The sequence below is a fragment of the Genypterus blacodes genome, unplaced genomic scaffold, assembly GCF_046128005.1.
Source record: "Genypterus blacodes isolate CSIRO-AG114 ecotype Tasmania unplaced genomic scaffold, CSIRO-AGI_Gbla_v1 ptg000054l_1, whole genome shotgun sequence".
NCBI classification, from domain to species: Eukaryota; Metazoa; Chordata; class Actinopteri; order Ophidiiformes; family Ophidiidae; genus Genypterus; species Genypterus blacodes.
This window is the reverse complement of record NW_027466866.1, coordinates 2,649,511-2,663,239: the sequence shown is the minus strand read 5'-3', so window position 1 is coordinate 2,663,239 and position 13,729 is coordinate 2,649,511. Positions and strand designations below refer to the sequence as shown.

The 13,729-nt window shown below is 43.6% G+C and overlaps 1 protein-coding gene and 4 long non-coding RNA genes across 5 annotated transcripts; all 5 read left to right on the top strand.

Moving 5' to 3' along the window:
* Positions 1-2,623: 2,623 nt before the first annotated feature.
* LOC143001559 (hypoxia-inducible factor 1-alpha-like) lies at positions 2,624-5,172 on the top strand. Its single transcript, XM_076151205.1, has 8 exons — positions 2,624-2,689; positions 3,714-3,784; positions 3,875-3,969; positions 4,054-4,155; positions 4,254-4,518; positions 4,602-4,692; positions 4,784-4,880; positions 4,972-5,172. The coding sequence occupies exons 5-8, from the start codon at positions 4,481-4,483 to the stop codon at positions 5,130-5,132; spliced, it is 387 nt and encodes a 128-aa protein (XP_076007320.1). The 5' UTR covers positions 2,624-2,689; positions 3,714-3,784; positions 3,875-3,969; positions 4,054-4,155; positions 4,254-4,480; the 3' UTR covers positions 5,133-5,172.
* A 2,199-nt stretch (positions 5,173-7,371) lies between these two features.
* LOC143001560 (uncharacterized) lies at positions 7,372-8,311 on the top strand. Its single transcript, XR_012963704.1, has 3 exons — positions 7,372-7,505; positions 7,597-7,693; positions 7,785-8,311. It is a non-coding gene; the product is annotated as an uncharacterized LOC143001560 (long non-coding RNA).
* A 1,014-nt stretch (positions 8,312-9,325) lies between these two features.
* On the top strand, positions 9,326-9,882 carry LOC143001643 (uncharacterized). The gene is made up of 3 exons (XR_012963708.1): positions 9,326-9,399; positions 9,495-9,753; positions 9,859-9,882. It is a non-coding gene; the product is annotated as an uncharacterized LOC143001643 (long non-coding RNA).
* Positions 9,883-11,611: 1,729 nt separating this feature from the next.
* Positions 11,612-12,357, top strand: LOC143001561 (uncharacterized). The gene is made up of 3 exons (XR_012963705.1): positions 11,612-11,731; positions 12,138-12,208; positions 12,304-12,357. It is a non-coding gene; the product is annotated as an uncharacterized LOC143001561 (long non-coding RNA).
* Positions 12,358-12,482: 125 nt separating this feature from the next.
* LOC143001565 (uncharacterized) lies at positions 12,483-13,062 on the top strand. The gene is made up of 3 exons (XR_012963706.1): positions 12,483-12,562; positions 12,668-12,928; positions 13,012-13,062. It is a non-coding gene; the product is annotated as an uncharacterized LOC143001565 (long non-coding RNA).
* The last annotated feature ends 667 nt before the right edge of the window (positions 13,063-13,729 follow it).

Below are 13,729 nucleotides of genomic sequence, written 5' to 3'. Positions count from 1 at the left end.
AAATACTGTTCAAGATATAAGGATGTATCAGGTCAAACTGCCAGTGACAGAGTGTGTATGGCGAGAGAGAGTGTGTATAGACATGGCTGCTCTGTTCTTCACTGTGCAGCAGCTCCACGACTCCTCATCCTCACTTTGTGACTGCTGTTCAGCTTCACAAATCAAACCTGGCGATTCTCACTGTAAAGGAACATTTGGTGTGTTTTCCCTTTAGTCTTCAGCTGAATCACGCTGTACTGAGCCACTATTTGTGTGCTGTGCTTTTTTTTAAACACCTCAGGTGTTGCAACTTGCTGTTCTGTGAATTCTACATTTTGAAGCCAAAGCACCTGGTTTGTGTGACTGCAGCAGCAGCAGTTTCTCTGTGCACTTTTTGATATAATATCTGACACAGTTTCTAGATTTCACTGATAAGTTATGTGCCACCTCGCATGTATCCAGTCCCCTGTGCCCAGAGGTGGACAGAGTACACAGCTTCATTACTTAAGTAAAAGTACAGATACCGCTTGTTAAATTTGACTCCAATACAAGTAAAAGTACTACAGTCAAATGTTTACTTAAGTAAAAGTACCGAAGTACTTGTTTTTAAAAGTACTTCAGTATCAAGAGTACATTTTCTAAATATTGTATTATTACTGCCACAGTGCTTACCTTTACCTATAGAAACCTCCTGGATGGAGTTTTTATGGAATCTTTAATGTTAATACCTTGAAGAATGTAACAAATTTAGAAAATAAAATCATTGACAAAAAAGTCATTTTCATATTTTTAAAATGTTACTTTATTCAACATTCCAACTTGCTCTGATGATTTAATTAATAACTTGGTGGTTTAAAAAGACCAATCTAGGCCTTCAGGTAAAGTACACAAGACATCAGCAGTGGTGAAATGGGGATTATAGTATTCTTTGTGATGTCATAAGAATAGCGTTCCCCCACTTAAATATGCATATGTACACAAATAAAGCCATATTCGGATGGGATTAGTTTGACGTGGGGTAAAATAATTTTACCTCAGGTAAAGGTCTGACTGCAATATAAATGACCAACTCGCACGGGATTAAGAAATCCCTGTATTCTACCAGAAATGGGAGGGGTAACTTGATATATGCACTGCTGTCGCCATGAGCGTGTTACATTGCTTCCTTATATCGTGTTCAAAAATTCATCAGCAGGAGGATAATAATAGCAAAGAATAGGCATATAGGGACTTCTATACACGTTGATATTAATTAATGCAGACAAATATTACCCATCAATAATGGTGCTAAAGTCTCGGCCTCTGATAAATTTGAATTTCTTTTTTTATCGGTGTTCGTACGTCCAGAACACTTCGGTTTTGCCCCAGGCTATAATATTTCGACTGCCAAGGATATCGAGGGCTTCTTTAAGTGCCTCCATGCACGAGAAACAGTGAAAACTAAGTTTAACCCTCGTAATATCCTCCCGTGTTACACACACCTAAGGCCCTCTGGGGTCAAATTGACCCCAAATTGTTTGACTGTTATCTAAACCATAAAGTGTAAATTTTCAATTATTTTTTTGTCACAGCTTTAGTCTTCCAATTTATTTTGGAATTTAGGCCCAAAAGGCCTTGTTTACATTCGATATACCCTATTTTTGAGTTTAAAAATGGGAGAAAAAAATGGGAAATATTTGATATGATCTTGACTATTTCACATGAACCGGAGTGGAATATGTCAAAGTTTAGTGAGGGGGCCTTTTTAAATTTTTTGAATGAGAGCAAATAATAACACCTATTGTCCTCTGGGGTCAAATTGACCCCAAAATGGTTTGAGTTAAGTTCTAAATTCTAAAAACAAAAATTTAAATTCTAAATTCGACCGGTCGATCACGATCGACGTATTGGGCACCCCTGTTTTAGGGTAATGTTAATACATACAGGGGTCTGTGCTGCAATATATTAAAAATATTATTATTATAGTTTTTGAAGAGGACATCTTTGTCCCTTAATGGTAGCAATTAAACTATTTAGGTTACATTGTGTAAAAATAAAGTAATGTAATTTGTTATGACTCATATGTTGTCAAAAATACGTCAAAAATACACATTTAAGTTGTTAAATTGCCAGTATTTGTCATGTGTTTTATTGGGGTAAAAAAAATCACGTGCGCGCAAGTATTGACTTGTCTCTTGTTTTGACTGAAACTCACCGTGTTTCCTTTTGATTGCAGAGTTATTCTATGTATCTTATTCTATGTAAATGAGGCATCATTTATATTTCATTTAACAAATCACTGTTGTTACATTCAGCGTAACAAGCTTCCTGAATCTAATCAAGGCTATGGTTTAAAAGACGGGGCTCTTCTATTATGACCGGCGCCGCTTTTACAGTTTTTACGGTAATTGCTTAGCGACGGAAAACTCAGAGACCAATTGCACGCGAGTTAAGCCATTCCACATGATACTCCTCAAGCCAATCAGGTTTGTGCCTTTTGGCGGGAAAAATTGTGACGCTCCACGCAGACAGGTGACGTCTACGTTAATGGTTTAGCGAGGAAAAACTCAGAGACCAATTGCATGCGAGTTAAGCCATCCCACGTGATACTACTCAAGCCAATCAGGTGTGTGCCTTTTGGCGGTAAAAAGTGTGACGCTCCACGCAGACAGGTGATTGCTGAGTCAGAGCCAAGTTGAAGACGGAAGCGGAAAAAGAAAGAGCGACACAGGTAAGTGAAAATGTTGTTGTGCTTTAGCTTGTAATTCTCTGCTTTAGCATAAAGTCGTAACATTTTGCTGACGTGTGTTAAAACTAAGAGATATATACAGACGACTGAGCCGGAGAAAGTTGAGAAATAGGAGTAAGGCGGAGAAAGGGAGACAAAATGGTGCTCTCCAAAATTGTGTCGCGACATACTTGTTCAGAATCGGTGTTCCGTATTAAAAGTGCCAATGTGAAACAGCATTATGAGACAAAAATTAGGGTTTTGAACAAATATAGCCGCTAAAATCTGAAGTGAGATCGTAGAAAACAAGTGGTCTTAGATCCCAATATGAGCAGAGTCCACCGGGATCCGCACATTCAATGTTCCCTCAGAGCTGCTGGTATTATTCTTTCCTCGTTTTGTGTTGAGATTTATTATCTGTGAAATCAGTTGAGTCAAGATGTGAAACAGAAAATGGGAGATTCAAGCATTTGCTTCCTTTATTTTATATAAGTTGGGCATTTTATTTGCCCTACTTTAACTACTTTGACTACTTTGAATCGTACTAAATGCATTTAATTTGACAATCAGGTATTGATTACAAGCAGATGTTGATACAACGGGCTACTTTAATATCACACTACATAGTTACACATTATGATCTTCCAGACCTTTGCTCCGAGAAATTTTTTCTACTGGCGCTCTTTAAATTGTAGTTGAATCCCCCTGCTCTACAACATAAACATATCTGCTCCATGACGGAGCCGAATCCAAACGATTTATTTCATTGTTTTATTTTTCATTTTGTTTTATTAATATATGTATAACTTTAATTATATGTATCTAAATGTATTTAATGTATTTTGTTTTTTATTGTATTAAGTTGTGTTAACTTAAATGTCTTTTATTAGATTCAATTACATTTAAATTACTTTATTTTCATTTAATTAATTTCATTTCATGTGGCATGTTGAGCTTGAAATTCTCTGCTTTAGCATAAAGCCAGATCATTTAGCTGACATCTGTCTGTTTTCTTCACATTTTCCAGGGTTGGTGGTTCTGTGACCCAGGGACCAAGCGGCCGTACGTCGGTGTGATGATGCTGACGCTGACACAGAGGTAAATGCTTAGAAGTCATGCCGTCTGGTGGCTAAGCTGCACAATATCTCACCATCAGCTTTGACGCGCTTTGTGTGTCTGTATCTGTAGCATTGTTGCTGAGCAAAGCCAAGAGACCCGATGTTCCCGGACGTGGCTAACAGCAGCCTGATCCACAGGGTCATGATGGGCTCTCCAGCCAACAGGTTAGCATGTTTACAGATTTGTTTAGATTGTTTACAGATTTGTTAACGTGTTAATTTGTTAACGTGTGCATCTCTGCCCTGTAGGCCGACAGAACCTCTGCTTCCCCATGCTCAGATTTCAAACTAGACTTGGTTGAGAAGCTGTTTGCCATTGATACACAACCCACGACGCCAGTCACCACACAGGTATGTTAGGGTTAAGACGACTGTACTGAGGACATCCTTGATCTAATGTAGGGAAGGTTTCCTCATTCACTCATTGTATCTTTGTCTGTGTCTTAAAGGCAATGGAAGGCTTGGACCTGGACATGTTGGCTCCCTACATCCCCATGGACGATGACTTCCAGCTGCGCAGCCTGACACCGGAGGAGCCCATGTCGTGTGGATCACTCACATCTATTGAAAGCTCTTCTGCTCACAGCACACAGGAGATGCACAGCTCCTATCCCAGCTTGCCATTCAGCGGACAAAGCAGTCGTGCAGCATCACCGGCAAAGCGCCGCCCGAGTCGATGAATGCTCCCGTTCCAGCCGCAATGATCGCTAAGAGGTAAAGTAGGTGTCAACAAAGTTTACTGCATTTCCTGCGGCAGATCTAATTTATGTTGCTACGTCACTGTTACTGTGTTGCAGGGTCTCGCAGTTAAACAAAGAAGCGTCACTCAGGACCTTGGCAGCTCAGAACCTACAGCGCAAAAGAAAACTGTCTGAAATTCTTGGACAGGTGAGTCATCAACAGCCAGACATTGTTCCCACATCAGGCTTTACATCTACACATGCAGGGTTTGAGCCTCTGTGTTTGATGTTTTCCCCAGGGAGCATTGCTCAACGACCAACAAGAGCAGAAGAAGATTTTGAAGTCAGCGGCACCGGCTGCAGTCTCCCATCGGACCATGCTTCTACTGCCCACAGGTGAAGTAACCCATCGTCCTGACAACGCTTTACATGTTTCAGCAAAGCTCTGAAGAAGCACAGTGATGATCTGTGTTTTCATCTCTTTCAGATTGGGCGAGTCGTCTGCTGGGCAGCACGTCAGAGAGCAGCTCCCTCTTCACCTTGCCGCACCTCACCCGCGACGGTCAACGCCCCCCTGCAGGGTCGGCAGTACCTCCTGCTGGGAGAGGAGCTGCTGCTGCTGCTGCTGCTCTGGACCATGTTAACTGAGTCGATGCTCAGCCTGCTCACTGCTGGACCAGACTGGACACTACAGTTTCTCCCCAACGTTCTCAGTCCCTCTCTTAGGCCCCGCCCCTTATTTATGTATCTGTATGAATCTGACCTTAGTTTGGCTGCCGCTTGTGCACCTCATGTGATATCTGCAGCATTCCACCGTACAAACGCCCCAGCAGTGTCTTGGGTTTTGGTGCAAAGGATTCCTTTTTCCAGCAGGTCACCACTGAGTCTGGGGCTGCTGACAGCAATGTATTGTAAGCTAAAGTCACGCAATTTCTATTTTCTTAAAAAGAAAACTATTACCAGCAATTTCTATCAAGCCTTTTATTTTATTTTCCTCGTACTTGTATGTTGTAGTACTTGTTCTTAACAAATGTGTTTACTCCACAATTATAAACTTATTGTTTAAACCTTGAGTGGTCTGAATGTTCTCTCCATTTAACAGTTATCAGTCTGAGGTAAATACATTGAATTGTGTAACAGTCCAGTACATGCCTCTTTAATATATTACTGTAAGTGTGTTACTTATTCATATTTCACTTGTGTGCAAACTAGATTGTGATGGAGGAGGTGAGGATGGACTCAATGATGGAAGAGTAGAAGTGCACCATCATTGTCTTTGGCAGGTTGAACTTCTTCAGCAAGTGGGAGCTGATGTTGAGCTCCGGGTCCTGGGAGATGATGGATCCCAGGAATCGAAAGGACTCCACGGTGTCAGCTGGGTACTCACACAGAATGATAGCGGGCGGGGCTTCGTTGAATCAGAAATCCACAACCATCTCCTCTGTTCAGAGCATTAATCTCCAGATTGTTCTGCCTGCACCAATTCACCAGACGGCCAATCTCCCGCCTGTAGGCGGACTCGTCCCCATCAGAGATGAGTCCAATGAGGGTGGTGTCTTCCGCGATCTTCAGGAGCTGGACCGACAGATGACTGCAGGCGTTGGTGTATAAGGAGAAGAGCAGAGGAGAGAGAACGCAGCCCTGATGGGAACCGGTTCTTAAGTAGCGTTTGTGAGTTGCTCAGTTAATGGTGGTCAGTATAATACCATTGATCCATGCCCTGCTCTACAACATAAACATATCTGCTCCATGACGGTCTAGTAGTGTGTGCCTGTAAATACGGTGTGTGTTTTGGGTCTAAATCCAAAGGAGAAAATGTAATGTCATTGTTTTATTTTTATTTATTTTTTATATTTATAACTTTAATTAAATGTATTTAAATGTTTTTAATGTATTAACTTGTTAACTTGTCTTTTATTAGATTAAATTACATTGAAATTACTTTATTTTAATTTATTTCATTTCATTTCATGTGGCATGTTGAGCTTGAAATTCTCTGCTTTAGCATAAAGCCAGATCATTTTGCTGTCGTCTCTGTTTTCTTCACATTTTCCAAGGTTGGTGGTTCGGTGACCCAGGGACTAAGCGGCCGTACATCGGTGTGATGATGCTGACGCTGACACAGAGGTAAATGCTTAGAAGTCATGCCGTCTGGTGGCTAAGCTGCACAATATCTCACCATCAGCTTTGACGCGTTTTGTTTGTCTGTCATTTCACTCCAGCATTGTTGCCGAGCTAAAGCCGAGAGACCCGATGTTCCCGTACGTGGCTCACAGCATCCTGATCCACAGGGTCATGATGGGCTCTCCAGCCAATAGGTTAGCATGTTTACAGATGTGTTAACGTGTGCATCTCTGCCCTTTAGGCCGACAGGACCTCTGCTTCCCCTTGGACTCAGACATGAGCTCAGATTTCAAACTAGACTTGGTTGAGAAGCTGTTTGCCATTGATACACAACCCAGGACGCCAGTCACCACACAGGTATGTTACGGTTAAGACGACTGTACTGAGGACATCCTTGATCTAATGTACGGAAGGTTTCCTCATCCCTCATTCACTCATTGTATCTTTGTCTGTGTCTTAAAGGCAATGGAAGGCTTGGACCTGGACATGTTGGCTCCCTACATCCCCCCGATGACTTCCAGCTGCGCAGCCTGACACCGGAGGAGCCCATGTCGTGTGGATCACTCACATCTATTGAAAGCTCTTCTGCTCACAGCACACAGGAGGTGCACAGCTCCTATCCCAGCTCGCCATTCAACGGACAAAGCAGTCGTGCAGCATCACCGGCAAAGCGCCGCCCGAGTCGATGAATGCTCCCGTTCCAGCCGCAATGATCGCTAAGAGGTAAAGTAGGTGTCAACAAAGTTTACTGCATTTCCTGCGGCAGATCTAATTTATGTTGCTAAGTCACTGTTACTGTGTTGCAGGGTCTCGCAGTTAAACAAAGAAGCGTCACTCAGGACCTTGGCAGCTCAGAACCAACGGAGCAAAAGAAAACTGTCTGAAATTCTTGGACAGGTGAGTCATCAACAGCCAGACATTGTTCACACATCAGGCTTTACATCTACACATGCAGGGTTTGAGCCTCTGTGTTTGATGTTTTCCCCAGGGAGCATTGCTCAACGACCAACAAGAGCAGAAGAAGATTTTGAAGTCAGCGGCACCGGCTGCAGTCTCCCATCGGACCATGCTTCTACTGCCCACAGGTGAAGTAACCCATCGTCCTGACAACGCTTTACATGTTTCAGCAAAGCTCTGAAGAATCACGGTGATGGTCTGTGTTTTCATCTCTTTCAGATTGGGCGAGTCGTCTGCTGGGCAGCACGTCAGAGAGCAGCTCCCTCTTCACCTTGCCGCACCTCACCCGCGACGGTCAACGCCCCCCTGCAGGGCCGGCAGAACCTCCTGCTGGGAGAGGAGCTGCTGCTGCTGCTGCTGCTCTGGACCATGTTAACTGAGTCGATGCTCAGCCTGCTCACTGCTGGACCAGACTGGACACTACAGTTTCTCCCCAACGTTCTCAGTCCCTCTCTTAGGCCCCGCCCCTTATTTATGTATCTGTATGAATCTGACCTTAGTTTGGCTGCCGCTTGTGCACTTCATGTGATATCTGCAGCATTCCACCGTACAAACGCCAAAGTATTCCTTTTTCCAGCAGGTCACCACTGAGTCTGGGGCTGCTGACAGCAATGTATTGTAAGCTAAAGTCTCACAATTTCTATTTTCTTAAAAAGAAAACTATTACCAGCAATTTCTATCAAGCCTTTTATTTTATTTTCCTCGTACTTGTATGTTGTAGTACTTGTTCTTAACAGATGTGTTTACTCCACAATTATAAACCTATTGTTTAAACCTTGAGTGGTCTGAATGTTCTCTCCATTTAACAGTTATCAGTCTGAGGTAAATACATTGAATTGTGTAACAGTCCAGTGCATGCCTCTTTAATATATTACTGTAAGTGTGTTACTTATTCATATTTCACTTGTGTGCGAACTAGATTGTGATGGAGGAGGAGAGGATGGACTCAATGATGGAAGAGTAGAAGTGCACCATCATTGTCTTTGGCAGGTTGAACTTCTTCAGCAAGTGGGAGCTGATGTTGAGCTCCGGGTCCTGGGAGATGATGGATCCCAGGAATCGAAAGGACTCCACGGTGTCAGCTGGGTACTCACACAGAATGATAGCGAGCGGGGCTTCGTTGAATCAGAAATCCACAACCATCTCCTCTGTTCAGAGCATTAATCTCCAGATTGTTCTGCCTGCACCAATTCACCAGACGGCCAATCTCCCGCCTGTAGGCGGACTCGTCCCCATCAGAGATGAGTCCAATGAGGGTGGTGTCTTCCGCGATCTTCAGGAGCTGGACCGACAGATGACTGCAGGCGTTGGTGTATAAGGAGAAGAGCAGAGGAGAGAGAACGCAGCCCTGATGGGAACCGGTTCTTAAGTAGCGTTTGTGAGTTGCTCAGTTAATGGTGGTCAGTATAATACCATTGATCCATGCCCTGCTCTACAACATAAACATATCTGCTCCATGACGGTCTAGTAGTGTGTGCCTGTAAATACGGTGTGTGTTTTGGGTCTAAATCCAAAGGAGAAAATGTTATGTCATTGTTTTATTTTTATTTATTTTTTATATTTATAACTTTAATTAAATGTATTTAAATGTTTTTAATGTATTAACTTGTTAACTTGTCTTTTATTAGATTAAATTACATTGAAATTACTTTATTTTAATTTATTTCATTTCATTTCATGTGGCATGTTGAGCTTGAAATTCTCTGCTTTAGCATAAAGCCAGATCATTTTGCTGTCGTCTCTGTTTTCTTCACATTTTCCAAGGTTGGTGGTTCGGTGACCCAGGGACTAAGCGGCCGTACATCGGTGTGATGATGCTGACGCTGACACAGAGGTAAATGCTTAGAAGTCATGCCGTCTGGTGGCTAAGCTGCACAATATCTCACCATCAGCTTTGACGCGTTTTGTTTGTCTGTCATTTCACTCCAGCATTGTTGCCGAGCTAAAGCCGAGAGACCCGATGTTCCCGTACGTGGCTCACAGCATCCTGATCCACAGGGTCATGATGGGCTCTCCAGCCAATAGGTTAGCATGTTTACAGATGTGTTAACGTGTGCATCTCTGCCCTTTAGGCCGACAGGACCTCTGCTTCCCCTTGGACTCAGACATGAGCTCAGATTTCAAACTAGACTTGGTTGAGAAGCTGTTTGCCATTGATACACAACCCAGGACGCCAGTCACCACACAGGTATGTTACGGTTAAGACGACTGTACTGAGGACATCCTTGATCTAATGTACGGAAGGTTTCCTCATCCCTCATTCACTCATTGTATCTTTGTCTGTGTCTTAAAGGCAATGGAAGGCTTGGACCTGGATATGTTGGCTCCCTACATCCCCCCGATGACTTCCAGCTGCGCAGCCTGACACCGGAGGAGCCCATGTCGTGTGGATCACTCACATCTATTGAAAGCTCTTCTGCTCACAGCACACAGGAGGTGCACAGCTCCTATCCCAGCTCGCCATTCAACGGACAAAGCAGTCGTGCAGCATCACCGGCAAAGCGCCGCCCGAGTCGATGAATGCTCCCGTTCCAGCCGCAATGATCGCTAAGAGGTAAAGTAGGTGTCAACAAAGTTTACTGCATTTCCTGCGACAGATCTAATTTATGTTGCTAAGTCACTGTTACTGTGTTGCAGGGTCTCGCAGTTAAACAAAGAAGCGTCACTCAGGACCTTGGCAGCTCAGAACCAACGGAGCAAAAGAAAACTGTCTGAAATTCTTGGACAGGTGAGTCATCAACAGCCAGACATTGTTCACACATCAGGCTTTACATCTACACATGCAGGGTTTGAGCCTCTGTGTTTGATGTTTTCCCCAGGGAGCATTGCTCAACGACCAACAAGAGCAGAAGAAGATTTTGAAGTCAGCGGCACCGGCTGCAGTCTCCCATCGGACCATGCTTCTACTGCCCACAGGTGAAGTAACCCATCGTCCTGACAACGCTTTACATGTTTCAGCAAAGCTCTGAAGAATCACGGTGATGGTCTGTGTTTTCATCTCTTTCAGATTGGGCGAGTCGTCTGCTGGGCAGCACGTCAGAGAGCAGCTCCCTCTTCACCTTGCCGCACCTCACCCGCGACGGTCAACGCCCCCCTGCAGGGCCGGCAGAACCTCCTGCTGGGAGAGGAGCTGCTGCTGCTGCTGCTGCTCTGGACCATGTTAACTGAGTCGATGCTCAGCCTGCTCACTGCTGGACCAGACTGGACACTACAGTTTCTCCCCAACGTTCTCAGTCCCTCTCTTAGGCCCCGCCCCTTATTTATGTATCTGTATGAATCTGACCTTAGTTTGGCTGCCGCTTGTGCACTTCATGTGATATCTGCAGCATTCCACCGTACAAACGCCAAAGTATTCCTTTTTCCAGCAGGTCACCACTGAGTCTGGGGCTGCTGACAGCAATGTATTGTAAGCTAAAGTCTCACAATTTCTATTTTCTTAAAAAGAAAACTATTACCAGCAATTTCTATCAAGCCTTTTATTTTATTTTCCTCGTACTTGTATGTTGTAGTACTTGTTCTTAACAGATGTGTTTACTCCACAATTATAAACCTATTGTTTAAACCTTGAGTGGTCTGAATGTTCTCTCCATTTAACAGTTATCAGTCTGAGGTAAATACATTGAATTGTGTAACAGTCCAGTGCATGCCTCTTTAATATATTACTGTAAGTGTGTTACTTATTCATATTTCACTTGTGTGCGAACTAGATTGTGATGGAGGAGGAGAGGATGGACTCAATGATGGAAGAGTAGAAGTGCACCATCATTGTCTTTGGCAGGTTGAACTTCTTCAGCAAGTGGGAGCTGATGTTGAGCTCCGGGTCCTGGGAGATGATGGATCCCAGGAATCGAAAGGACTCCACGGTGTCAGCTGGGTACTCACACAGAATGATAGCGAGCGGGGCTTCGTTGAATCAGAAATCCACAACCATCTCCTCTGTTCAGAGCATTAATCTCCAGATTGTTCTGCCTGCACCAATTCACCAGACGGCCAATCTCCCGCCTGTAGGCGGACTCGTCCCCATCAGAGATGAGTCCAATGAGGGTGGTGTCTTCCGCGAACTTCAGGAGCTGGACCGACAGATGACTGCAGGCGTTGGTGTATAAGGAGAAGAGCAGAGGAGAGAGAACGCAGCCCTGATGGGAACCGGTTCTTAAGTAGCGTTTGTGAGTTGCTCAGTTAATGGTGGTCAGTATAATACCATTGATCCATGCCCTGCTCTACAACATAAACATATCTGCTCCATGACGGTCTAGAAGTGTGTGCCTGTAAATACGGTGTGTGTTTTGGGTCTAAATCCAAAGGAGAAAATGTAATGTCATTGTTTTATTTTTATTTATTTTTATATTTATAACTTTAATTAAATGTTAAATGTCAAATGTTTTTAACGTTTTTTTTAATTGAATTGAATGTATTAACTTGTGTTAAGTTACATTTCTTTTATTAGATTAAATTACTTTATTTTCATTTAATTAATTTCATTTCATGTGGCTATTGAGCTTGAAATTCTCTGCTTTAGCATAAAGCCAGATCATTTTGCTGACATCTGTCTGTTTTCTTCACATTTTCCAGGGTTGGTGGTTCGGTGACCCAGGGACTAAGCGGCCGTACATCGGTGTGATGATGCTGACGCTGACACAGAGGTAAATGCTTAGAAGTCATGCCGTCTGGTGGCTAAGCTGCACAATATCTCACCATCAGCTTTGACGCGTTTTGTTTGTCTGTCATTTCACTCCAGCATTGTTGCCGAGCTAAAGCCGAGAGACTCGATGTTCCCGTACGTGGCTCACAGCATCCTGATCCACAGGGTCATGATGGGCTCTCCAGCCAATAGGTTAGCATGTTTACAGATGTGTTAACGTGTGCATCTCTGCCCTTTAGGCCGACAGGACCTCTGCTTCCCCATGGACTCAAACGTGAGCTCAGATTTCAAACTAGACTTGGTTGAGAAGCTGTTTGCCATTGATACACAACCCAGGACGCCAGTCACCACACAGGTATGTTACGGTTAAGACGACTGTACTGAGGACATCCTTGATCTAATGTACGGAAGGTTTCCTCATCCCTCATTCACTCATTGTATCTTTGTCTGTGTCTCAAAGGCAATGGAAGGCTTGGACCTGGATATGTTGGCTCCCTACATCCCCCCGATGACTTCCAGCTGCGCAGCCTGACACCGGAGGAGCCCATGTCGTGTGGATCACTCACATCTATTGAAAGCTCTTCTGCTCACAGCACACAGGAGATGCACAGCTCCTATCCCAGCTCGCCATTCAGCGGACAAAGCAGTCGTGCAGCATCACCGGCAAAGCGCCGCCCGAGTCGATGAATGCTCCCGATCCAGCCGCAATGATCGCTAAGAGGTAAAGTAGGTGTCAACAAAGTTTACTGCATTTCCTGCGGCAGATCTAATTTATGTTGCTAAGTCACTGTTACTGTGTTGCAGGGTCTCGCAGTTAAACAAAGAAGCGTCACTCAGGACCTTGGCAGCTCAGAACAGCGCAAAAGAAAACTGTCTGAAATGCTTGGACAGGTGAGCCAGACATTGTTCACACATCAGGCGTAACCCATCCTCCAGACAATGCTTTACACGTTTCAGCAAAGCTCTGAAGAATCACAGTGATAGGTGTTTTCATCTCTTTCAACTAAGTAAATAATTTGTGTCTGAGCTTGGTGTGTTATTATGTGTTTGGCAGATATGCGTTCACTGTGATGGCCTGGCATGGCTGCCGTTTCACCTCCAGCACAGATGACCTGAGCCAGGTGGACTTCCCTTTGTGGAGGGTACCATGAACCAGAATATGGATCTGTCGGAATGTTTTGCATCTCACAGCCTTAAGCTGAACTTTAACAAATGTTTATTTTGTTTTCACAAGTTCACATACTTTGCCTACTTTACTTTAAATATCCGCATGTTTTTTAAATCCCAAAATATTTTAATTATAATTTGGCAATAATTCATCTAAATATCTGGTCTTTTTGTAACATTTGCAATATAGAAAGTAGCCACAGGATGTCACTGTTGTTTATTGTAAATTAATTCCTCTCCTCTATAGTCATATATAATCAGACATTCGGTGTCACAATTATTGAATACTTCTCATTTAGTTGATTTTTTACCTCTACTTCAAAGTCTAATGTGCCTGAAACGCAATTTCATTTCC